The following is a 26,432-nucleotide window of genomic DNA, read 5'->3' on the forward strand; positions in this document are numbered from 1 at the left end:
TTTAAACCAGATGGGTTTTTCCTATCACTGCCTGTAAGAGTTGTTAGGATCCTAATAATTTTGTAGCATTTGCAGCATAATCTCTGATATCCTTCACAAGGATTGACTTAAAATTACATTTAATTTGTGGACTTAAACATAGGTAATACCAATAGATAGAATGCTGAGACTTTCAGGAAAAGGATACCTGGAGATCCAAATACGGCATCACCACGCATCCACTTAATCAAGAAACCCAAGAGTGGCTCGTGTTTCCTCCTGCCTTTGGCCCTTGCACCCATTCCATCAGCAGGAAGCTCTGTTTGTAAACTCCGTAAGGGGAGGATTTTCTGTTTATTTACTATGGGATCCCTGGTGCTTGGAACAGCACCTGACACACAGTAGATGCTTAATTAATATTTGCTGAATAAACAGAAGAATTCATGCTCTCCTTTAAACTAATCCCTTTTAAAGAAAAAAAAAGTTAAATCCCTCACTTGATAATTTGTGGGGTTTTGTTTTTTTTTTTAAGTATAGACTGTGGACGTTTTGTCTGCTATGCCAGTTGCTGAAACATATTAAGGCTAAATTCTCAAAGGGACACAGGTATGCTATGCTGCCAGAATGTGCAGAAGTAGAACATAATAACTTTATTCAAGTTTGCTCCTGTTACCTGATCCATGAATATTTAAAAGATATTTTATTTTATAAAAACTTACATCTGTAAGTAATGGACTGACCATAACAGAGGGCTTAACCTTGAATACATGGATAGGCTTAGGGGCCCATGAACCCCTAAAATTGTATGCAAAATCTAACGTGTATGTTGGCATGTGTATCTTTTTGGTAAGAGTTCATAGTGTAATCATATTTTCAAAGAAGCCTATGACTGGAGAGGTTAAAAAAATTACTTAACTAGAAACAACCACAAGTCTTTTAAACATGAATTTGTACAAGAAAATAAAATCCAACAGCTCCATCTATGGGTAAGTCGTTACCGCTTAGGAGAAATAATGACAACTACCAGAGATCAGTGCATCTTATGAATGCTTGTGTTTAAATCTTCAGTGTCACTCTAGTGGGAATTTATTAACTACAGTATCACAGTTTTTTTTCCTAGATATAGATGCAAAAATTAGGAGACTGTTGATGAATTCTACTTACAGTACTTCAGCACCAAAAAATTGGGCAGTTATGCTGATATATGTATGTACAGTTCAACATTTGTCAGTCTTAAAATGCTTATTTATAGTGAAATCTATATAAAACCGTTAAAAACTTCTCTATTTACATTTTTTTAAAAACAAAAAGAATTGCTTCCTTTGCCACAACTTGTCAAAACTGTTACCCTCCCCACCCTCTTACCCCTTGCTCTACTTGTGACAGACAGTGATCACAAGACCCAAACATATTGCTTAAACAAACTGTGTCCTAAAAGGCAGAATGCTTAAAAACATTACATTTAGAACTGTAAATGAATTTTTATACATTTCAAAGGGGGTTAAACGAAACTATGTAAAAGTTATTTTCAAAGTCTCAGTCCAACACGAATGTGCAATTTCAATGTTAAGAGAGCATCATATGAATAATTTCTCCTGAACATAACTGAACAAAAGCTTCCTTTGGGCCAGAAAATGTTTCTTTTCCTCTCCTTCACAATGAAACATTTTCTCTTAACTTCTCTTTAAGTTTTCTTAAAGGTGCTGGGCAGAGTGGGAGGTGGAAAGGGCAGGCAATCCTGGTTTACAGGAAATTTGTCAGAAAGAATACAGCCTGCTTTGAAATGTTTACATTTAAATAAATAGAAGGCAAGTGTGCTGCCTTGAGCACAAAGGAACAACGACACAATAAATTAGCATACAATTGGTGAGAATGTACAAGCCATCCAAAAAGCACTTTCCCACTGGTTAGGGATCTGATTTCCACCATCTAAACAAGGATTCTTTAATGCCAGTATTTTTCTAGTTATTTTATAAACTATAAACTGAGCAAATGTAAAATGTTAATCAATTCAACACTTCCAGGGATTTGCAAAAACATACAAGATTTTTTAAAAAACCTGTTCCTGACACACCGTTTCAAAATATGAACTATTCACATTCTCCTTTTCTGATGGTGTTTTGCTCAGTAGAAACCAGTTGAGGAACATTCACAGGAAAAGTCTCTTTCCACTGCACGACAAACTTTTCCATCAGCCGTGGTCCGACAGAGAAATATCAGGTCTTAATGTCACTGTAGATGCGCATCTTTCCTTTTTTTTTTTTTTTTCTTTCCTTTTTTTTTTAAAAGTACATTCCCCTGTGAATTTTATCTTGTTTTAAAACGCTGCTCCTGCAGCAGTTTTGTTGAAACACTGCTATTTTGGGGTCCACAGCCTAAGCATGGGCAAAGTGCTCTCTTTAGACATCAAAAATCAAGGGCTTCCCTGGACACTTGGTAACCAAGTAGGTTTTAAAGTGCACTCCTGTGTCCAAAACACTTAGGACCGTTCAGCAGAACTCTGAGAGGGGCTGGGCTCGGTTCCATCTTCTGTGCTACTGTCTATGTCTTGCTCCATTGCCGTCTCATCGTCATCCAACTGCTGGCTAGTGAAGTTGTTGAGCTCAAGAAGCCCACTGGGCTCTACAACCACGTTGGAACTAGAGTGACAAGGAATAGCATACTGGGGAATGGCCTGGAAGAGAAGACAGGAGAGAGGCTTTACGGTAAGAAAAAGAACCAGAAGGATGTCCCCAACATCACTAAGGAAGAATAAGAGGACACTGACATTTACTGGACAACTACTTCACATCAGGTGCTGTGCTGGGTGCTCTCACATATAATATTCTACTAAATCCCTTCAAGAACACTATAAGGAAAATAGGATTCCCATTTACAAATGAGGAAACTAAGAGGGTAAGTGACTTAACTGAGGTCACACAGTTGGTCAAAGTTAAAGTGCCAGGATTCAAATCCAAGTACAATTTAAAGTGATCTTTCCACTTCTTGATGGCACCACTTCTAGTAAAGGAGGCTGAAGTCTGTGCCTAATTCAAGAGACAGACATTAAAGGACATTTTCACTCGACCATTAAGCAAATTTTAAATGTAAATGTAGTCAGATTTCACTCATTATTATCTGCAAGATGAAGAATTAATTTGCTGACACCAAAATTTTAAAACCTTCAGTAACCCTCTACTAGTTCAAAAGGAAGTTATTTATCTGGGTCACATAGTAATACTTTCTTGAAAATGAGAGAGGACAATACTGCCTTTTAAACAATAAAAACACCAGTAGACAAACACATATTATGGCCATATTGCCTTGTTAGGTTCTTCTTTCTCAACTTTATTACCTTTTTAAAAGGTCTACCTGTTTATATCATACCCCTGCTTAAAGTTCTACAATCGTTTCCTGTCGTACTTGCTATATAATATCAAACTTCTGATCGTAGCTCCAGGCATATGCCAAACTCACTTGTACCCTGGGCCTTCCCACTAGCTCTTCCCCTCTTCCTGGAGTACTTTTCTTCCAAGTCTCTCCATGGCTGGTTCCATGCTCTCATCTGCATCTTAGCTCCAATGCTTAGGGTAAAAGGCTTTGAGAAGCCTTCCTTCTATGACCATGCAACCAGATCACTGGGTAGGTCCCACCCCACTTCTATTACATTGTTAATTTTTCTTCATTGCATTTACTGTGTTTGTTAATCTTTCTTCTCGCTTTTAGAACGTAAACTCCATGAGAATATGTATCAGAGCACATATCTTGACTATCTTTTTCCATTGTTAGATGCCCAGAGCTCTGAACAGGGATGTCATGCATTAGATGCTCAATAAACATTTGCCAAATGAATAACCTATCTTTAACATTAAAAGTCCCAGAGCAAAATCGAATATCATCATTTCAAAAATATACCTGACCAAAACAATCTTCTTTTGAGGGGGGATGTAAATTTAATTTTAACATTGTCAAGAAAATATTGCAAGATGTCAAGGCACTGAATCTAGGATAGTGGAGTTTTGTGTTATTTGTTTTTCCTCACTCTGTCCCATAGAGCTGATCCTTGTGTTCAAGTCCCAGGGGGGTCAGAAAACCTGGATTTTAGTTCAGCTTTGGTTCAGACTTGCTGTGGACCTCTGAATAAGTCACTTGACCTCACTGAGTTTTAGTTTAACCTCGTGTAAAAGGAGATAGAGAAGATACACTCTAAAGATCCTCAAGATTCTAAAATTCTATTAATTCCACACATTCAGACTCCTTCAGAACAGAAGATACATTCATCTTATTTATTCCTCTAGTCTCTGCACCTAGCACAGTGCCTAGAACACAGAGGTTAAATAATACATGTGGCATGAATGAATGAATGAATGAATGAACAAATGAATGAAATACAGATTACATGTCTACAAAGAACAATGCTTTTCACTCAAAGCACTTATTATTAAACATGTTGAATTTTCATAAAACATTTTTCAAGGGATCAAAGCACTTCTGCAGACTTTCATTCATCCCCATACTATTTTACTGAAACAGTAAAATCAATACTTCAGGTCAAAGCTAAGTATAATTAGTAAGATCTGAAAATATTCTAACAATATATTAATGATGATTATAGTAACAGGAGCTATCTTTACGGAGTATTCCTCTGTAGCAGACACTTAACAAGCTGCATTATATCCATTTTCCCACTTGATCCTCAAAACAACCTTGTGAGGTAATTGATATTGTTTCCATTTCATAGGCAATGAAATTGAAATACAGAGGTTAACTCCAAACCACAATGCTGGTAAGGGGGAGCATAGGTGAGATTCAAATCCAGGTATTTTTGACTCCAAAAGCTTGATTCTTAACCACTATACCACTGTCCCCTTCTCTCTGACATAGCTACCTAGCACATGGTATATGCTAAAAGTTAGTTGGCATATTCTGTAGAGAGCCTACTCATTAGGTACCATCCTTGATACATGAAGTATATTTTCAGCCGTGTTCCTAAAGTGCAGAAAATCATTTCCAAATAAGCAATCCCAAATAATTTCCGATTTAGTGAGTATTCCAATTTAAACCCTCAGGAGCCACAGAAAATTTTAGCAGAAATAGTAATAAATAACTACCATGTATGGGGCAATCACTAAGAGCCAGGTACTGTGCTAGGCGCTTCATCTCACTTTGGTGTAATCCTTCCATCAGTGATGTAGAATAGGCATTCCTTATTTCCGTTTTACTGATGAGGAAACTGAGGCACAGCAGGGTTAAGCAGCCCTGCCCAAAGTTAAACAGTGAGTGGGGAAGCTAGGAACTCCCTCCTTTTCCACCACACTCTAACTTCTTCAGGGGAAAAAACCCCAACAAATCCTTTGTCAAGAATTCCTTAAGGTGTGCCTGGGTGGCTCAGCGAGTGAAGTGTCTTGATTTCAGCCCAGGTCATGATCTCATGGTTCTTGAGATGCAGCCCCGAGTCAGGCTCCACGCTGACAGCATAGAGCCTGCTTGGGATTCTGTCTCTCCCTTTCTTTCTGCCCCTCCCCACCCCCTCAAAATAAACAAATAAATAAATAAATAAAAAGAATTACTTAATTCACTAACAACTATTTTTACAGGAGGAACAAATCATTTAATAATTCAATGGCCAGTTCTTTTTGCCTTTAAGCATTTCCCCCCTATATTTATATCGTATTTGGATGAATATTGGTCGGTTTGCATTCTCTCATAGCCTGGCATCACGGCAAAGGGAAAGTTTGCCACAGAAACTTCCAAGTCACACAACAGTGAATTTATGACAAGAAAACAACCCGATACCCTAACAAAGAGAAAAGGAAGTAAAACACAACTTCTAAGGGCTAGTCTGGACTCAATAATTCTTCAGTCTTGATCTATTATGCATGATGACAGATGAGTTTTAGAATGAAGGGAATGTGAGGCATAGGAAGACCTATTGCCAATGCATAATTCATTACATTCACTTACCAAGGCAGGACAGTAACCATAACAAGATTTCTCAATAACAATGATTGAAATAAAAAAGCAAAACTTTATGGCTAATCCCAACTTAAATATAAAATTAAATCATATAGAAACATTTTCTTACAACATGTTTCTCCAGATACTGCAGTTAATTAAAGTTTTATTATCCTGAAAACCATAAATCTGAATCAAGATAAAGAAGTGTGTTTTTCAAAGAAAAGGATCCCTAAAATTAACTTGAGATAAAATACAATCCAGTTATATCTCAGGAGTTTTTGAGCAAAGACCAGGGAGCCCAAAGTTTGACCCCATCAAGTTGCTGATTTTCTGGGCTGACTTTACTGAGTTAACACTGGCAAGTATGTTTTGAATCTATAATAACCAAGCTGACATATGGGCTTAGGGCTCTTGATTGTCTCTAAGGTGTGCCGTGATAATATCCACCAATTTTCTAGGATTCTCTACCAGAAAATATAAATTTTTATATTTGTAATAGGTATTAAACCAAATTTGTCAAATGCCATCTCAAAAATAATCACTTTGTCTTTTGCCATCTTGGCTTGACTCTTCCTGTGACATTCCCAAACATGCCAAACCCACAACCCCCAAGATGCCCAATGTTTCTCATGTTCCTTCCAATTCTTACCTGGATGATAATTTCTGCTGGGCTCTCTTCAGCTTTCTTTTGGCCTACATTCTGAATACGCATGAACTGGCCTGTTGTAGGCACTCCCGGTGCATCGATTTTCCTTGTCGTTAAGGGAGGGCCAACAGCAGATGGACTTGAACAGGACTCTCTACATTTCTGTTGCTGGGGAGTGGAATTCGCCATCCCTGCCACCACCACGTGGGTGGAGGGTAATGATCCTGCTTCACCAGTGAGCATACTAGTGGCAAGAGCCTTCTTTGGGGGATCCACTACCATATGCTCTACATTTGTATCAATCTGAGCTTCCATCAAAGACATTTTCAAAATGTCTGACACAGCTGTCTTCTCAGAAGCCTGAATGGGAGATATGCTTGTAACTGGTGATGTCAGCTTAGGCACAGAACTGCCACCAGTTATCTTTGTAACTGTGGGAGGCTGGCGCCCCTCAAAAGTTATCTTTGTAACAGAGGATCCTTGGGTTATAATTGGCTGCTCCACCTGAAAACAAATTGGGGTTGTGTGTGTTACAGCTACATCTCTTTGAGAAAACCTATCAAACACCCCAGATAATATGGCAAAAGAAACATTCGTGCGGTATACTAGGAGGACATTTTGAAGCTTGGTGTTTTAATACAAGGGCTGGATGGGAAAGTATCTGGTTACTTTTAAGAAACCTAGGGAAAGAGAAGGGGTTGAAAGAACCTCTGTCAAGCCAGCCAAGGTTCATAACATAAAGGAAAAAAAAGTCGCAGCAGCCTTGCTTCCCTTTGGGATTTATATCCCCATACAGTATACCTTCAACCCATTCTCAAATTATTTGTATCATCTTCAGCTTTTAAAAATAAAAAGCAGGGTTTTTCAATTTTTTTTGCTTCAAATACATCTTACAAATATATTCTCTATATATGTATTTATAACATATACACACATATATACATTACTCTAAAGCCACTGGTTTTCCCTAATATAATTTTTCTTTCGAATATCCAGATAATTCCTCTGCAATCTAGAAGATAAATCTAGAAGATAAATTTATTAACTAGAAAGTGATGATGTAAACTGCAAAGGAAGATGTCCAATGAAGCTCCTTAAAAGACTGCGTTGTTTACTTAGCATTACTACCACAGATAAAAGAGTTTACAAGCATAGGAAAAAAAATTTTGTACCTAAAAAATACAAATAATTTAGGGATCTCGCTTCTACGTGCTGCTGATCAATGCTGAAGTGATTTCATTTAAAAACTGCCTAGAAAATCAAGTTCTGAGTGCTACACTTTATTTGTCCTTCCTATATTAATGCGTGCATTTCTTCCCTAATGTCAACCTTCTGATGGGGTAAAGTAATACCAGCATAAATGAGGCTTTTGAGTTTCCTCTTGCCAGGAGAAAGCACTGCTAATCACGATAGGATCGTAATGTTCTCATTTTTTCCATCAACAGAGAAGCTTAACTTTGCATGCTACCAATATTCCGTTACCTGGCTTGCCGGCTGTTTCTCTGATGAGGCTGGGAGCGGCATTTGGCTCTGGGGGGTTTGGGGTTGCACGTAGATTTTTGGTTGGTTCGGAGCCTGCTGCAGTTTAGGGAGCTGCTGCGTGGTTTTCACTGCAAGCACCTGTACTACAGTTTGCGGGGGCTGTGCCATTAAGGTAGGAAGCTGCCTGTCTTTGGCCACCATGGGATGCTGTGTGTGCTGTACATCTGGCTTGGGCTGTGCTTGTTCTTGCTGGAGAGGGGTGAGTTTCTGATGCCTGATGGAAAGCTGGGGCATTTGCGGGAGTTTGTGCTGGAGCTGGTCTGCCTGCAGGTGGATGGTCTGCTTCTGTTTAGTCTGGAAGCACTGCAGAGTTTTCACTTGCAGCTGAGTCTGTTCCAGCTGGGGCTGGCTAAGTTTCTGCTGCTTAGCTGACTGTGACTGAGTCAGGGCAGATCGGTAAAACAGACCTGTCTGAGGGTCTAAAGTGTCCATCTCTTCAACCTCGCCCTCCTCAGTTCCAAGTTCCTCGCTGTGTTTGGTAAAAGCAGTGTGACTGCTTAATGCCTGAGTAAAAAAGGCACAAAGTAAGAATAAAGTAAAGGCACCTACATTGCTACATTTTCCTCAAACTGGAAAAGACTTGGTTATGAGATTCATTCAAAAATTTTCAGAAGAAAGAGCTTAAAAAGACCATGAAACCTCAAGTTTTCTAAATCTAAAGAGGGCTTTAAATTGAGACTCTTGTAATTTCAACTCTTAGAAATTAAATACTGCAACAACTGGTCTACTCTTTCTTATAGAAAAGTGGACCCAGAATTTATAGGTAAGAGGAATAAGGTTACCCTGCAAGCACAGCCCAACACAGAAAAAGAACAGGCTCCCTGACTCAGGACACAGCTGTCTAGCCTGGTCATCAGAGATACTGAGCCACCCAAAGAAAGAACACAGCCACCCAGGTATGAGGTGTCCAGAGAAAAGTCAAAGTTCAGAGAAGCCCACTTTGGCCATGCTGTCCAGTAAGTCAGAGTCGCTGTCTGAGGGACATGCCCGTCCAGGTCCCCACAGAGGGCCTCTCCGGTCAGAGTGAAAACGGTTCATCAGGCTTCACCAAACCCGTGTGAACCACCCTCTGTACTAGTCCTCCTCGCCCCTTTGGTCATATTCCGGGCCCAGCAGGCAACAGTTTCCCAGAGGCTCGGCTGCCAGGAGGGAAGGAGACTGGGGAGGGACAAGAGCACTCCTGTCAGCGGCAAAGGAGACTCTCCCGTGTCGGTTTTCACAGCGAGGGGAGGAGGTATTGATCTTGAGCGACGTGGTGAGGGCCAGTCTGTTTGACCTCTCTGGGTGCCTTGAAAAAGGTCAACGTCAGGACTGGCCAGGTGAGGGCTAGACTCCAGGCTGAGATCTGGTACCCACTTAAACCTCTGGCCACCTGGCTTCCCTCAGTGACACAAAATCCACCCCAACCTCATCCTTCCCACTTCCTTGTCACGTTATTCCTTCATTCTAAACTTTAAAACTTTTTGAGGTTCCACTGAAACCCTCCCTTATCTCAGAACGACCTTGCACATACAGGTTTTTAATTCAACAATTTCTTTATTGCCTTTCAGGTTAATTTGCTTACAATTAGGATCAACTGCTACCAGTCAAACTGATGGTGATTTATGTGACAACTAATGATATGTCACGCTTAAATCTGGTATCTATGATAATCACTTTGTATAGAGGCAGGATGCTTTGGGTTTAAATCCTAGCTCTGCCACCCAGAATAAGTTACTTATTTTTACTTAACTTCTGTGAACAGAGTTTCCTCATTTGTAAGAGGGATAATATACCCACCTTACAGGATCACAGTGAGATTTAAACAAATGACTGTATTTAAAGCTCAAAGCACAGTAGCTGACATAAAATTAGCTTATCCCCATTACCCTTGGTACCAGACTTTCTGTTTTATATTAACTCTTTCTCCTTCCCATTGGGTCTCTTCCTCCTATTTAATTGGTCACATATAATAAAAGTCAGATATTTATACCTACTTATTTGTAATGTTTCCCCATGAGAATTCATCATAAAAGCAAAAACCCGAGCAACACACAGCTAAAGAAGCCAACTTCTATTTCATTTACAAAAATCTCACCTACGTGATAAATTCTTCTGTAACAATAAATATATAGAAACAGTGGCCACTTTTGAAGTCACAGATTCATCTAGAAAGTGCCACCCTTTGGAAATGTTCCAAGTTTGCAGAAGATCCAAGAATATTGTTTCTTAATTACTTTCCAGTGTTGAGGCTCTCAATTCATTCCCTCTCCTCAGTCCTCACAGATGAAAGAACGACACAAATACTCTTCTTCAATTCAGTTATTTCCTTTCTTACAATAGATGAAACTAAACCTTATTTCAAAAAGGAGCAGTTATAGAAGGTAGGGAGAGAAAGAAGAGATACAACCTGCTGCATAATGTGGGTGATCGCTCCAGGGGAAGATGCCGGGATGGACTTCACCACCACCGAAGTCTGTGTTGCGGTCTGTGACTGAGCCACATGCTGGAGCAGGGTCCGCTGGGGCTGGGAGGGCTGTTGGGGCTGGGAGCGATGGCTGACTGAAAATAGAGGAGGTGATGATATTTCTCCAGAAATCACCACAGCATCTGTAACCAGTAGTCATTTTAAACAAATGTCTGTGAGATTGCGTCACAGAAAGTGTGGTACTGTGAACTAGGAGGCAGAAGACCAGAGTCTGCCCATCTATGAGCTGTGTGACTCTGAGAAAGTCACTTATCTTCTCTGAGACTCTGTGTTCTCATCTGTAAAATGGGAATAACAGAGCTATTATAAGGATGAGATGAGAAATGCGGAAGCACTTTGAAAACTGTCATCACAAAGGAGGAACAAACCCCTTAAAGTTACATCCTCCTGTGAGCCGCACTTACTTCCTCCAAGAATCTTCACCCCATTAAGGTAACAAAAACAATAATGAATTTCTGGAATCAAATCCCAGACTAGTATCTTTAAGGATACTAAGATAATACTTAAGTTACTAAGATGGTATTTTCATTTCTTGGTCCCAGTTCCAAATGCAATACAAAACCCAGAAACATTCGTTCTTTTACATGAAGTAGACACTGTCTTGCAGCCTTACAGTTCCTAAAGATATGAGAGGTCAAAATGATACTGCAGAAAGAACCGGACCAAGAGTCACACCTGGATTCTGTCCCACTCTGCCACCAACCAGCTATGCGAACTTGAAGAGGTCACTCAAATTCTATGAACCTCTAAAAAAACAAAACAAAATTCCATTAACCTCTAAAACTCAGAGGTTTTGCTTTTGTTTGTTTAATGGGACAATAAATTTTTTCTAGCTAGAAGAGGATCAAATGAAGTAACAAGCTGAAAATGTTAAGTATTAAAATATAAATTTAATTAAATTATTAAGTATTAAATTGTTAACTATCACAATATAAAGTTAACAAAAGAACAGAAAAATCGCTCTTCTTTCATCTTCTCCAATTTAGCTCATCTGACATAAACGGGTGAGAACTCAGTAAGGAAAACAACCCCATTTCTTATTCTCTTACAAAGGTACAAAGGTCCTTCTCTGGTACATAGGGCAAGAGGGGTAAACTATACACTTATGTTTATATTGATAGACAGATGTAAAATGATACATCGACATTGGTGCCAATCTATCATCTTTTACCAGCCTCAACTTCAACTTTTTAAACAGTAAAACATTCACCACCTCTTAGTGTACAGAGCTTTAGAAATGCTTATGGTTACTGGGCAACAAACTTTCTGAAACAAGAAGAGTACAATAAATCTGTAAAATTAGCTAAGGTTTTTGAGAATATAAAAATCCTCTCAATAACCCATGATTCCAGTGCTCATATATCTTGATCTGCAATTTCAAGTAGCTCCATATTCAAGTGGTTCCAGGTTTAGAAAAATCATAGTGGAATGTCCAAGGGTAAGATGATCACTACAGAAATCAATGTCACAGTGCTACTTAGGTATTATGAGTACAGAACTAAAACTACCCAGTGAAATATAAATAAGCTTTATTTATTTTTTAACTCATTCTATCTATATTCTCAAACACAGTTTTTCTACTGTTGCTTATACACACGCCTACATGTGATATAAGAGATTCCAGGCAGCATCACTGGTAAAAATGTAATGCAGGATCTTACTGCGTTTCACAGTATGCTTTATATGTACATTTTAAATTATATGAGTTAACCAAATCTTCCGTATGTGCTCAACCAAACGGAAAAAAAGGGCGTCAGTGTTGACATTAAAACAACTACTGCTGAAATCATTTATAATGTGACTGAGTAGGAGAAAAACATATCACATAATATTAAAATTGAACAAGCAAATTCATAAAGTTTTTTACTGATGGAAGCATCATCAGAAATGAATGACACTTGAAAGAATAATAAATAAAGATAATTTCTCATGAAATTATCAGATTATATGGAACATTTCTGCTGTCCATACTCATCTTCATAATTATGACATTAGAATCTTATTAAGAAATGAAATGGATTTAACAGACGATCAACTAAAATCATTTAAAAATAATCCTCACTCAAGATACTACAAATCTCTTCACAGTAATTCCCCAGCATGCAGAAACGTCAGAGAAGACTAATACCCACTCCCGGATAATACAAGAGGTCAGGGCTAGGGAGCTGGGTTCTAAGCCAAAGAAAATGCTTAATGTGGCTGAGGATATGATGGGGAGAAGATCATGGAAGGAGGTCACAGAGTGAACATTCAGAAAACAGCTGAACTGACCTTAATTGGGCCATAAAAACAGGATAAAACAGTCATTTATTTCTGTAAACAACTTTTATTTTTTCCAATGTCAAACTGCTCACTTCTGAGAAAGGATCCCACTCTCCTGAAAAAGGAAAGTCTCCTTTTCACTGAGCGGAGCTTACCTTTCCTCTACCAGATCAGAGTAGAGCGCATCCATTTCACTGGTTCCCCCCAAAACAACAATATTTTACCTTCAGTTATGCTACAAATGGATGCACACCACTTACCTAGAAGGGGAAAAGCAACCTCTGTCCCCTCATCAGTGCGTTCTGAAAAGGATAAGTAAGGGAAGAAATCATAGGTCTTTTCTTCTATTTACCATCTGATAATCTAGTCTATCCCCAGAAGTTAATACTGATTTCCCCAACATACTGCCCTCTGCTTTATTTAGCTTTTTGCTAAATATCTCTGAAGAAAGATGCTAGATGGCTTTCCATAGTCTTTAACTGGATTTTCCCTTTTGGCAAATTTAACCCGTTAGTCTTAAAAATATCTCCAAAAATGATACCATACAGTCCCTCTTCTGCTTTGGTATTTACATCCTTTAAGTATCTGTAACTTTATGTTCTCTTTTAATTACTGCTTAAGAAAACTCAAGACAGGCATTCTTTATATATTGCCTTGTAAGTCATTTCTCCTAACCCCTAATTATTCGCATTACTATTCTCTGAACTATTTCAAATCTCAAGGTAACGAAGTGTCCAAAACAGAAGGCAGTATTCCAGGTGTGGTCTCGCCAGAACACGAGAGAAAGAATCTATTATCCTTCCTGTTCCACTTTTCTATCTATGCCATGCAAAACTCTCACTAGTGTTTTGCTGCCAGACCACATTTGAAACAAATGCCTAATTTGCCTTCCACCAGAACTCCTAAGTATTTACAGGGACTTAAAGTTTCCCACATTTTTTTTCTTTACATCAAAAAAGGTATTGGATTTTATACCTCCTTTCTCCCCTGACCCATCTCCCCTCCTCTCTCCCCTCCACCAAAACTAAAAAATTTAGATGCATCAAAATATTTATTCTTCTGTAAAAGGTATTTTATCCTCTCTCTACAACTGTCACCCTATATTCACAGACGTTATTTATGGCCAACTTGCAATTTTTTATTAGCTGCCAGTTTGTAACAACTGATTGGTTTTCTTCCCTAGTCATTAAAGACAGGGTTAAGTCCCAAGGACAATGAAAATTTGCTTTCAGAGCAAACTGGAAAAAGATCTAGAAATATAAAAGCTATATTCTCCCCCAAACAACCATCCCATCAAATCCAGAAAGGTAGCTCTCCTACCTTAATACTACTTTTTAAGAGGACACCTACCAGTAGTGATGTATTCAGCAACTAGTTCTGACTCTACCACAGCAATGGATGGACTCTCAGGAGAATGTCTCTTTTCCTGGGTCATCTGAATAGGCACTGCCATCTGACTCAAGTCAATAGTGGGTTGTCTTGGTTTAGATTCCAATTTTTCCTTTACTGCACAGAAAAGGCAGGGGAAAAGTTAACTTTTGTTACAAACAAGTATCAAAACCAGAGTTGTCCATGGGAATAACGAACCAGACCTCTGGGGTGCCACAATTGGCAGTGACTAAGGAGACAGTGAATTGAAATGAAAAAGGCAGACTGCTCTATATGGTTGTATGGGCACAACTTATGCAACCATAACCAGCAGCCTAGCAAGAAGGACATATGCAATCAGACTAAAATTCCCCATTATGACTAGGCTAAAAAATCGGTTTCCCTTGTACACGCTCCTTTTAGAACATTTCCTTTACCCTTCTTCAAGGTAGTTCCTGGTATTCTGGAGTTTACCAGCCTGAAAACAAAGGGTGAATAGGCAGTATACAGCATGATTTGCTCTAGATCATACCTACCCAGAACAGACAATACAATGACTAGTTTAATTTGATCTATTAAAAATTTAAGATAATCCCCAAAGAAATGTTACCAAGTATTCAATGGCCCTTAAAGAACAAAAATCTTCAGTGTTAGGAAAAAATGACCTCTCTGTTCCTACAAAAATGTTTTATGGAGTGGTCTGGGATCAAGAATGGGCTCCATGGATAAATTTACGTCCTATCTTGTCATTTTTTCTATAAAATCTACTTACTCGGTTTTCACCCTCTGTGAGACATTAATGGAAATGGCTGAGTATGTCAAAAACAAGAAACTAAGGAAATGCCTAAGGCCAAAAGTAACACCAATAGAAAGATTAACCAAAGATACTAAGTGCTCATATTCTTTGGCTAGTGTAAGGTGGATGTTACAACAAATAGTTAGTTACCAGTAATTAAGTCCACTGAGTGATCATTCAGATTATTCCCACGAAGCATATAAAGTGACAAAATCAAGATAATCATTTAAACAAAGAAAGCAAAACCAAACCAAAATAATACCACAGTCACCCCACAAGTAGAGAGGACACTGAATTAGGAATCAAAAGACATGGAGTCTCACTCTGCCACTAACCAACTGGGTAACTTCTCTGGATCTCAGTTTACTTATGCATAAAATGAAAGGCTTGGATGAGATCATTGCTAAGGTCCCTTAAATACTCTAACAATCTTTGACTTATTGTAATAGAAAAGTCAGTAATAACTAACATGGGTTTTGCCTAGTTTATTGAAGATATTTAGTAACTAGAAATACTAGTGGGATCTTGTTAAATGAGGGCAGCTTTGCATGGAAGCTCAAGTGGTTAAATGATACAACGAAAATATAAAGATAAAACCAATTAGAATGCTAGCAAGGGCCATTAATGGTGTTTTATGACCACAAAATTGCCCCACCAATATCAAGGAGGATGGCAGGGGCCCTTCAATCTGCCTCAAATGGAACTGACATCTATGCTACATCTATCCTTGTGCTTAGAAATGATAGAAACTACTCCCTTCTGGTGAAAGAGGCAACAGGATTGCCCATTTCAAGCAGGAGACAGAAAAGAAAGGGCTCTGCCATTTTTTTTCCTCCCTAACTAGTCTATCCTTTAGTACTCCTCTGCACATCTTATTGAACTGACAAGTAAACAGACTGCAGCAATGATTATAGACCAGTCCAGAGGGGGGAAATGTGCTCAAATAATAACAAAGAAAATATAACAGTGGTAGTATTTTAGCACAACCCATCTCTAGAGAAAACATGCTTCATTCAATTGAGCATGTGAATTCATACCTGTTGTCTGTTGGAGTTCTAACAGAGCTTTGATTGTTGAAGTAGCTGATTGTGATTCACTGGATACATCCTGATAAATTATGGTGGGGCTAGTCTCCATTGCAATCTCATGTTCTGACCAATCCTGACGCCGGGAAGCAATTACATGAACTACAGGCTGGGAATCTGTTTTATATTAGTTAAAAAAAAAAAACCCTATAAACAAAGTTTCTCTTAAAAAAAACAATTTGTTGTTTTTTTTTTTAATCTTTGTATTTATTGTAAACCTCATGCTTTATCTCCCCAAGAAGACTGTAAGCCCCCACAGGGCATATCTTTCATGTCTGTATTCACTTACTCATTCATTCATTCACTGATTCAACAAACTGGGCACCTATATGCAGGAGTCTATATTTGGCATTGAGGATATAAAGGAGCTTACAGAGTAATCAGAGGATGCTCAAGAAGCACACAATCTGGTTGGGGAGACAGACATGTAAAAAGACAAATTACAATTCAATGTGACAATTGCTATAATAAATAGGTGTGCATTTGTCTAAGTAGATGTATGTTTGTGTATAGTAAGAACAAAATGCTGTAGGAGTCTTTATTTTCCCCAATGCATCTGAAAATGTGTTTTGTATTACAACCTGAGCATTCAGTCAACATTACTTATTTTTGGATGGCTGAACTACTGAAAAGAAATCCTGTCCGCCAATAACAAGAATGGATAGATGATCTAGAAGCAGGATGATATAATAGCACACGTATAACATCAGAGTTCAAAGTCTTAGGTTACAGCCCCAGCTCTATCTATTATTCGCCAAGTTGAGTCCTTGGGTTTTAGTGTCATTATTTCTAAGTTGGCAATGATAAAATTACCTATCTATCTCACAGAACTTCTGAGAATATAATGAAATAATATATGTAAAAGAGCTTCATAAACTATGAAGGACAACAGAAATGTTATTGTTGTTGTGTCCTAAAAGTTCTCGATTCTGAGATGTTGTGTTAGTTTCAAAATAAATTAAGGCCCTAATTCAAGGCTTATTACATTTATGCGAAAGGTAGGCAAGTAAATACTAAACGTGCATCAAACGAAGCAACAAATTATTGAGTTTTCCATCTGCAGAATAATCAGGTTGGACTAGACTATTATTAAGCTCCTAAACTCCTTTGTCCAGGACACCATACAGGACAAAAATTATGCAGGATATAGAGGCACAATCCCCACAGCCAAGTTTAGGTTACAATGGAGGAGACCTAAAACAAACATACATATAGCTTTGTATTCTTGGGAAAAATCAAATGTCTAGGGCAAACAAGACAAATATATAGAAAGAAAAAGACTGCTTTGAATTGGATTAGTCAGTGAAAGCATCACAGAAGAATGAAAAAAATTCATATAAACGAGAATAAATTCAACAGAAGTTCAACCTTCTTTGAACCTTGTATTTTTGAAAACCACAAAGTTGTCCAAACAGATTGGGGAAGGCAAAATGACTCTTAAAAAGAAAAAAGCCTTCCCAAAGAAAACAAATCAATATACAATAGCACTGGAATTTTTAATTACCATTAACAAACTGTATTCTCTGCCCCTCAAACACTGAGTAGAATATATGCCACACCAGGGAGGTATATCCTCCCCCCAAATTCTAGAAGACTGAAGGACACTATCCTACAATGCCAAATGTCATGTGATGCACATAACAATTTTTCTTTACTCATTCTAAGTAGACAATAGAACTTACACCTAAAAGAATTTTATTAGGGAATCATTCTTTTTATAAAACCTACGTTCTCAAATTTAAGAAATTCTCATGGCAATGTAAGTATTCCTTGGCTAGGTGAGAGAACCTACAGGCACAGAATGACTGCCACCCAATACTGTAACATTCACTGAAAATCCAAAAGAAAGCAAGGATTGCATCTGTAGAGAGATAAGGTAGAAATAGACTGAGAAAGGAAAACAAATTTCCACATGGGAGCACCTGTCAGAGACATCAGCGCACATAACATTATCCTGTGGGGAGGGACTGGGGAGATGGTTCACTCTTTCTGCCCACACCCAGAGAAGAGCCAACCATCACACAGTATCACTGCGGCAACTTCAACAGCTGAGACAAAGAATGAGTGTGTGAACCTAGATGTGAAAACCATTCCTTGAGCGATTTTCCTCTCTACTCTTGGCTTCTTCTTAGACTAGATAAATCTACTGCCTATTGAGTCTGATGCTGAGGTCAGGGTGCAATAACCGAGACACCAAGAGCCTGATCTCACAGTACCATTTGATTATGAGGATGGTGGCCCGCTAACCCTCACATGTCTTTCCCCATGGGTCATTTAACAAATATTTCCTGGACATCTACTACCTGTTAGGTACCAGAAATACACACTGTACTGTTATATGCAGAGGCAGATCAGGCATCTCTGTGGAAGAATGCCTCCTGTGACTTTACCATAAAAGGCCTATAACACACTTTCATAGAATAGTAAGACCTCTCAGCTAGCAGGGATCTAACAGTTCACTTAATGCTATCACCAATCCTATACTAAAATCTTCACATATCCCCCACCAATCAAGAAATTGCCACACCAGGGGCACCTGGGTGGCTCAGTCTGTTGAGCGTCCGACTTCAGCTCAGGTCATGATCTCGCACTCTGTGAGTTCGAGCCCCGCATTGGGCTCTGTGCTGACAGCTCAGAGCCTGGAGCCTGCTTCAGATTCTGTGTCTCCCTCTCTTTCTGCCCCTTCCCTGCTCATGCTCTGTCTCTCTCTGTCTCAAAAATAAATAAAAACATTAAAAAAAAGAAACTGCCACACCAGAGAACTCACTACTTTCTAATATAGTTTCCTTCCATCTCTGCAGTTATGACAATGAGAAAATTTTCTTATATGAAATGGAAAACAGGTCTTCCTGTCTACCCAGTGGTTCTAGTTTCTGTCCACGTATCCACAAAGATCAATTCTTTTCCCTCTTCCACGTCACAGTTCTCAGGAAAGCTGACAACCCCCATGTCCCCAACCCAATCCTCATCTTCTCTTCTCCATGAGAAATGTGCTGTTTCCACTGACCATTCCTCATATAAAATGATTCCCAGATGCCTTACGCATCTAAATCATCCCTTCTAAACTAAACCTAAGATGTCTGTGTCCCTTCTATGATATAATATATACCTTCCCTCTGAAGTACTGTCCTAAAACCCAAGGCCTTCACAGTACGTAAGTGCCTAGACAGCATCACTCAAAATGTTTCAGAGAACATTAGTTCCTCAAGATGTTCTGCAAAAGGTTCTATGGTCAAAAAAGTTGGGGAGTGTTTTACATTATATACACCACTCTTCATTTTTCACAAGATATATTAGCACATAACGGCTCTGAAAAGTTCTGTAGTAAGTATGTTTTGCCTAACCTGGATTTATTCCCCACCCTCACCATAATCTACTGAGATCATAAAGCTTCTGGAGAAATCACCCTAGAAACAAATTTGTGACCTCCTTAAAGTGATGTCTTATGTATTTTTTAAAGTGATGTCTTTTATATAGGATACAGGATGCATTTCTGTATTTACCTCACACCTTAAATCCATCTTAAATCCCTACTCTTGGTTTTCTCTCCTTGTTCTCTTTCATTTTACTTCATATAATCTTGTATTCTACCCAATCCACCTTAAAACCTTCTGGAAATAAACAAAATATAAATAATCTTTATATTTTTCTTTCTTTTTTTAAAATCTGGGGGGCACGATCTTGGGGTCATGAGTTCAAGCCCCACGTCAGGTGTAGAGATTACTTTAAAACAAAATCTTGGGGCACCTTGGGGCGCCTGGGTGGCTCAGTCGGTTGAGCCTCCGACTTCGACTCAGGTCATGATCTCACGGTTCGTGAGTTCAAGCCCCACATGAGGCTCCCTAGTGTCAGTGCAGAGCCCATTTTGCATCCTCTGTCCTCTTTCTGACCCTCCCCTGCTTGCGTGATCTCTCTCTCAAAAATAAACATTAAAAAAAAAATCTTAAAAAAAAAAAAAACATCACAGGAGTTCTTTTTAACTCTTCTTACAACATTTTTGTAAGTCTGAAATTACATTAAAAGAAAAAGTTACCAAAGCAGGGGAGGGGCAAAAACTACAAAAGCAATAGAAAGGAAAAATGAACTGCTATGTAGTGCTTACATTTCCATTAGGTTTCATCCTCGTATAGTTTGAAAACCAGCATGATCTTAGACTGACCAAAATCTTTATCCCTTTCTTTCACTTTAAATCATAGCATATATATTCCCAGCTCCTGGTCTTTGTGAGAATGCACTAAAGACAGTAGCAGGGGGGAGGGGAGGGGGGAGGAATGTAGATTATAATAACTGGCTTTATAGTCAACTATATTAGATATACCTATTCTGAACTGAAATTTTTCCATATTACAGAATATTTTTAAAAGAAAAAATATGTGATGATACAGAACAAATAAAAATACATGAAACCATGTATAATAACACACTGAACAGCAGAAAACCTTAGACGGAATTACTTCCAAAAATAGCCAAACTTTTGTCCCATTCTTAGAATGAAAACTGAAGACTGCCTAATGAAATGGCATGTTTGGGAAGTAATGATTGGCTCATAGCTCCCTCAGATAAAGACTAGCAAATTCAAAGGAGAACCCTAGATTATGGATATAAAAACATCTACTGTTCATGTTCCCCTCTTAGCACCAACTCATGAGCTAAATATTTTACCTGCTCTCTATAAAAATATTTCTCAAGGGAAAAAATGGCTAGTATTATTCAAGCAACCAGAGGCTTAAAAATAAAAGAGGGAAATGCAGCTGATGTGTTGAAATAAGAATGGAATCTGTAAATATCAAATCATTAAGAAATAAAGATAGAATGAAATAGATAATAAGCATCACTCCATGGGGACTAGTACAGAGACTAATTTATAATCAGTATAGAATGATAAACTAAATCTCAGTAAATTGATTCAGAAAATATTACTATCATTGATAATATGCTGAAGAAAACTATCTACTTTGTAAAATGAGTACCATATAGTTTGTTAAAATCAACGTTTTTATTTATTTTTAATTGATGAGTTTTCAAAGACCATTTCAAATGCTATCTCTTTTGTGAAGCTTTCTCATCCTTTTCTCACTGGAATGTGAATTTTTAGCCTTCGGCATTTTTGTTTGTTACTAATAAACTTATTAAACTACTACTGAAGTTATACACGTGTATTTTTTAATCCCCTACTCTAGATTTTAACAAGAACTATATTTTACTCAATGTTTACAGGGCCTACCACAATGCTTAGTATGTAGTATAAACTAATACGTAACTGTCAAATTGAATTAATGGATGAATGGAATAATCAGCAATATGAACCATGTGAGCAATCTGAATTTCCCACTAATCTGGGAAGACTCCTTTAAAGAATTAAAATAATAAAAGTGCATAATATGAAGAATCTGCAGTAGAAAAATGAAGATACCTAGAAAGCACTCCTGAGAGAATAATGGGGAGGTGAGGAGAGGGAATGGAGTGAGAGAGTGATGACCAGGGGAAGATAAACAGCTTTGCTTATTAGATGCATCCGAGCATACAAGCAAGCATAGGCATAAATACACCCACCACCTGACAATAAGGGCAGTTAAGGTAACTGATAGACATGAGTATGAGATGTGCAGGTCTCAAAGCTTATGATTAAAAATTTATTTCAAGAGACTTCCTAGATGAACAACATAATTAAGATAGCACTGAGGATAAAGAGCTTCCCTACTCTGGAGTCTGGCTTCATAGCTCCTTTCTTGTAATTAGGACAACCATACAGTATCATCTAAATTAGGAAACCTGTGAGAGCGGAAAGGCATGCTATTAATAATTAGGCTAGAACAGATATAAACTAGGACTTGTGCTATGCAAACTGCAATGTATGGTCACTCTATTTATAGCCCACTCATGGCCCACCTCTGGCCACTCTGATTCTTTCTCAAGGTTCAACAATAACCATTCAAAAGATACATTTACTTTCCTGCATACTTCTTTTTACCCAGAAGGAAACAAAAAGAATCACAGCACTAGCCAGTTTGATAATACCTACCTGTCAAAATCATCATCTAAAGTTTACCAATTATTTGATGAACATCATGCCATGCCATCATGAACATAACGGTAAGCCTTACCAAAAACAAAACTTCAGCTCACTGACTACGTATCAAACAAAAGAAAGTAAATCAAAAGACTCCACAAGTCAAAGCACACGTTTGTTTGAAATCCCTATACACAACTATTTCGGAACTAGGGTACTATGTCGGTAATAATTACGATAAGTCAGGAGTAAAATGGATCTTACCTTGGGAACTTTGGGAGGACTCTGTAGAAGAGGAACTACTATCTGTATAACTCTGTGGGTCTTCTTTTCCCTCTTGAATAGATGAATTACCAGCTTCTGCTACCCTAGATGCTTGCTGTAATGTTTCTGTGACCAGCTGCCTTGTTTGTTCACTAACAACTGTGGCTTGAAATGTCACTGGTTTGGGTTTAATAAGAACCTAGAAGAAAAGCAGAAATATACCCAGTTTAAATTTTAGAGCACTATTTAAAATGCTAAACTTCTAGTCATGAACTATTATTTTCCCGACATGGGAAACAGCATTCTGTACATTAATTATGCTTTGGGCACAGCACTGTTTATCAAAGACTAATTCCATCTATGAACAAATTACAGTCAAGCCACATACAACATTTTAAATGGTACATGCCAGAATGCAACAGCCATAATTCTGACAAGAGGCTCTGTCCCTGTTTTTTCTTGTCTATAATGACTTCAGAAGTCATTTACAGTCTGTTGGCTATATACTAGAATGACAGCCAGCCACCCACCATGGATTTCAGAATGCCTAGATTCCCAATGGCACAATAACAGTCCAGAATTTCTTCCTTCTGAACATTTATTTTACTTTTTTGAGAGAAAGAGTGAGAGGCAGACAGACAGCGCATGAGCAGGGCAGGGGCAGAGAGAGAGGGGGACAGAGGATCCGAAGCCCAATCATTTGGGCTCTGTACTGACAGCAGAGAGCCCGATGTGGGGCTCGAACCCACGAACCATAAAATCGTGACCTGAGCAGAAGTCGGGAACTTAACCAAGTGAGCCACCCAGGCACCCCCTGAATATTTATTAACATAATAAAAACAAAACCCTAGTTTGTTTAAACCACCATTCTTCAGGTTTCTTTTCATTAGCAACCAAATGAAATTCCTAATTGAGACACCTGTGCAAAGTAAATATGGTTGGGACATAAGTCATCTTTGAAGAAATCCCAGGAGAAACACTGACTTACACAACTATCATTAGAAGCAATACGGTACAACAGATCAACTCCTGGCAAAGGTCAAAACCATAGACACTAAAACAAATAAAATGGGAGAAAAATTTCAAACTGAACTATTCTACTTCAAAATTTGAACTCTAGGAGTTGACTTCAATTGGGTGCCTGGAATGAAAATGTTAACTCACCACAATTATTTTTATTCTCCATATGTAAGACTCTAAACCCTTCCGGACTCTTATTAAGTCACTCATTCAAGAATTCAAGAATGAAAACATGGATTATACTATGACTTAGATGATGGAGCAAATGAAAATTGTTACAGTTGAAACTTAAAGGCAATTTGGACTTATTTCTAATCACAAAACTTATTTGTTTAGATATGCAAACTATTTGACTATGATTCTGAGGGAATGCATTCTAAAAGCAAATTAATACCTTTTACAAAAATTCTAGGATACCATTTCTCAACCAAAGCTGACATTACTTCCTTTGATAGTCTCACAAAATAAATAGTACCCTGGCAATGTAAGATTAAATCCTGAGTCTCAATTTTCTAGGCAAATTTCCAGAAAAATTCCCTTATCTTCTATTGCTTGACAATTGAGCAGTTCTCTAGCTTCTTCATTATTTAGGTTTCAAGTAAAATAAATTTTATAAGTAAATAAAGTGCTTTCAAAGGCCATATTAGCTTATAAAAAATACTTTTGTTTGAGAGATTCCAAACAACTACCACTCTCTCTCAAACACCTACTTCTCAAATAACAATACCTTCAGCAAATTTTATTCTAAGGGAGTTTTTTTCTCCAATCTTTGCTTATGACATGGCACAAATATTTAGATACCCACCACCCCCCAAAAAGTACTGAAGAGAAAAACACACATTTTGAAAATAGACAATTACACACATTTGGTCATAACTTTAACAATCTTATTTTTTTAAAGATTACTGATCTTTTCATTCAAATTTCTAACATGGAATTTTATAAGTTTGAAATATACCAGAGCCAAGAAAATTCATCATATCTTACAGCATACCTGTGTTTTCCCTTGCTGCCCATAAACAATTTTTGTCGGGATGATTTTAGCTGCTGGTTGAACTGTGGAACCTATTCCTTTTGGCTGAGTTACAATCATTTTGGTGATGGGTCTTGTAGCAGTGATAATAGCTGGCTTTGCTCCTGTTGGTACCGTCTGAATAGTCTTTTCTCCCTAAATTAAAGTCAGTGAATATATGAGCTTTCTATGTATTTCAATGATAAAAACTGTCCTTTTACTGAAAAATCGCAGAGAGGTTTTACCAGGATGATAGGAACAGGAATGTAAATTAAACAGCAAAGTACAATGTTTCTAGGTGATCACAAATCCTAGACTTAGTTGAGATGGTCCTAGAAGTCCTCTGCCCAATTTTCTGTCCAAAGAAGGCATTAATCGTTTCCTGATGAGTGAATTTTAAAAATTATCTCACACGGGAATACTTACTACACCATTCCATTCATAGAATACATACATTAGAGTAGTTAGGAAATTATAAAAGAATAATTATAGAGATTATAGGTCTCCCTCACCCCAACATTATCTTCATTTTCTAATTTACCCGAAATAAACACTCATGTAACAAAAAATTACTGTGCATTATACCAGTAGCTAAATGTACACATATAAATAAGCTAAGCTCCCCAAATACAAAATTATAAGGCTAAATAGCAGAATGTCTGTGTGTAAAAGCATGGGCAAGAGAGGAAATTAGCACATATTAACAATCTTTCTGAGGTTATATGGGAAAATTAAAAAAAACAACAGTGCATTTCTCACATCTTACTATTAGCATGTTACTAATATCACTTTAGTCTATTAACTAGGTAGCTTAAGCCCATTAACTTTTCACCATTTTTTGTACTTTTGTCTGCTTTATTCTTAAGTACCATCTTCTGGTCATTTATAGAATCAATACTTGAGCTTTCTTAAATTCAAAGACAGTGATTTTACTAAATTATTAAAATTTTACAAGTTAAAATCCATAAAACTGAAAGGAAAAATGTTCACCTTTTTAGTTTGTAACTTTCAGTCATCATCATCTAAATGTGTGGCCATCCAACTTAGTAGCCATAAAAACAAAGCACCCAGGTGAGCTGGCCAAAGGTAATCACTCAATTTAGAACTAAATATGATTATAAAAATCACAAGTTTAACTATCTGCTATAATAATCTAAGGAAAACATAAAGTGCCTGTCAATCATATTATTACTTATTTTAATACACACACACCCTTCACAGCAGCTTCTTTGGGAGGAGCTCTAATTCATTTGCCAACAGCCACTAGTTTTCAAGTGGCTGTGCCTATCTATTAAACAGCTTGACGGGCTTGGTCCAACTATGACCCATTCAAAGCCTATCAAAACCAACTAGCAGGCTATTTTTAAAAAAATCTCTTCTGATGTATGTGTGTGGACATGCCCAGGTGAGCAAGCTGTTGAGTAGAGGAGAATATACATATGTGTAGTCTTATGCTCTGATCTGCTTGTTTTACTATCATTTCCTGTGCCAAACTGTTGCTCTTAGACATTATGTGGCAGATAGGATTCATACACAACTCTTCAATGTTTGTGACCACAGGACTTAGAGTACATGGCATCCCATCTTCTATATCAAATTCTATGAAGTTGCCAAACAAACTCCAAAAGGGTTCTGAAAATCTGAATTCTAATCCAGGCTTTACTATTGGCTTACCATGTGAACTCACACTAGGAACAATCTATGTTTTCCAACATGATGGAACTATCTAATGCCAACAGTTTAAAGACTGTGATGCCTAGGAAACTACCAGAGATCTGCAATGAAGTACAACATTCTTTTTTCTAGCAAAGTAGGGACATTACCAAGCCTAAATAGTTAAGCACCACAAGTAATAACAATAAGAGAAAAACTATTTATTGGTGACGTCCTATGTGCCAGGGCACTGTCCTAAGCACTTTCAAAACAGCTCCCAGTTACTGAACAAACTCACTGGTAAAGATCATAATCACCAATTTACCAATGAGGAAATTAAGGATGAGAGAAGTTGAATAAATTTGCCAAAAGTCAAACTACAATACAAGAG

General features: G+C 37.8%; 1 protein-coding gene across 28 annotated transcripts in view; it reads right to left on the reverse strand.

Annotated features, from left to right (window-relative positions):
* Nucleotides 1-606: 606 nt before the first annotated feature.
* Nucleotides 607-26,432, reverse strand: part of EMSY (EMSY transcriptional repressor, BRCA2 interacting) — an 87,693-nt gene continuing 61,867 nt past the window's right edge. For 8 of the 28 annotated variants that reach the window (XM_043580183.1, XM_043580168.1, XM_043580177.1 and 5 more), the window contains 9 exons: nucleotides 24,371-24,544; nucleotides 22,357-22,555; nucleotides 16,035-16,199; nucleotides 14,184-14,339; nucleotides 13,094-13,135; nucleotides 10,494-10,645; nucleotides 8,045-8,608; nucleotides 6,566-7,066; nucleotides 607-2,653 (listed from right to left, as the gene is read on the reverse strand). In XM_043580183.1, the coding sequence (XP_043436118.1) occupies nucleotides 2,459-2,653; nucleotides 6,566-7,066; nucleotides 8,045-8,608; nucleotides 10,494-10,645; nucleotides 13,094-13,135; nucleotides 14,184-14,339; nucleotides 16,035-16,199; nucleotides 22,357-22,555; nucleotides 24,371-24,544 (2,148 nt within the window). In that variant the 3' untranslated portion in view covers nucleotides 607-2,458. Of the gene's footprint in view, nucleotides 2,654-6,565; nucleotides 7,067-8,044; nucleotides 8,609-10,493; nucleotides 10,694-13,093; nucleotides 13,136-14,183; nucleotides 14,340-16,034; nucleotides 16,200-22,356; nucleotides 22,556-24,370; nucleotides 24,545-26,432 lie in introns of all 28 variants that reach the window. The other 20 variants (XM_043580182.1, XM_043580164.1, XM_043580166.1 and 17 more) reach the window with 7 other exon arrangements.

Source organism: Prionailurus bengalensis, chromosome D1 (genome assembly GCF_016509475.1).
Source record: "Prionailurus bengalensis isolate Pbe53 chromosome D1, Fcat_Pben_1.1_paternal_pri, whole genome shotgun sequence".
Lineage (NCBI taxonomy): Eukaryota > Metazoa > Chordata > Mammalia > Carnivora > Felidae > Prionailurus > Prionailurus bengalensis.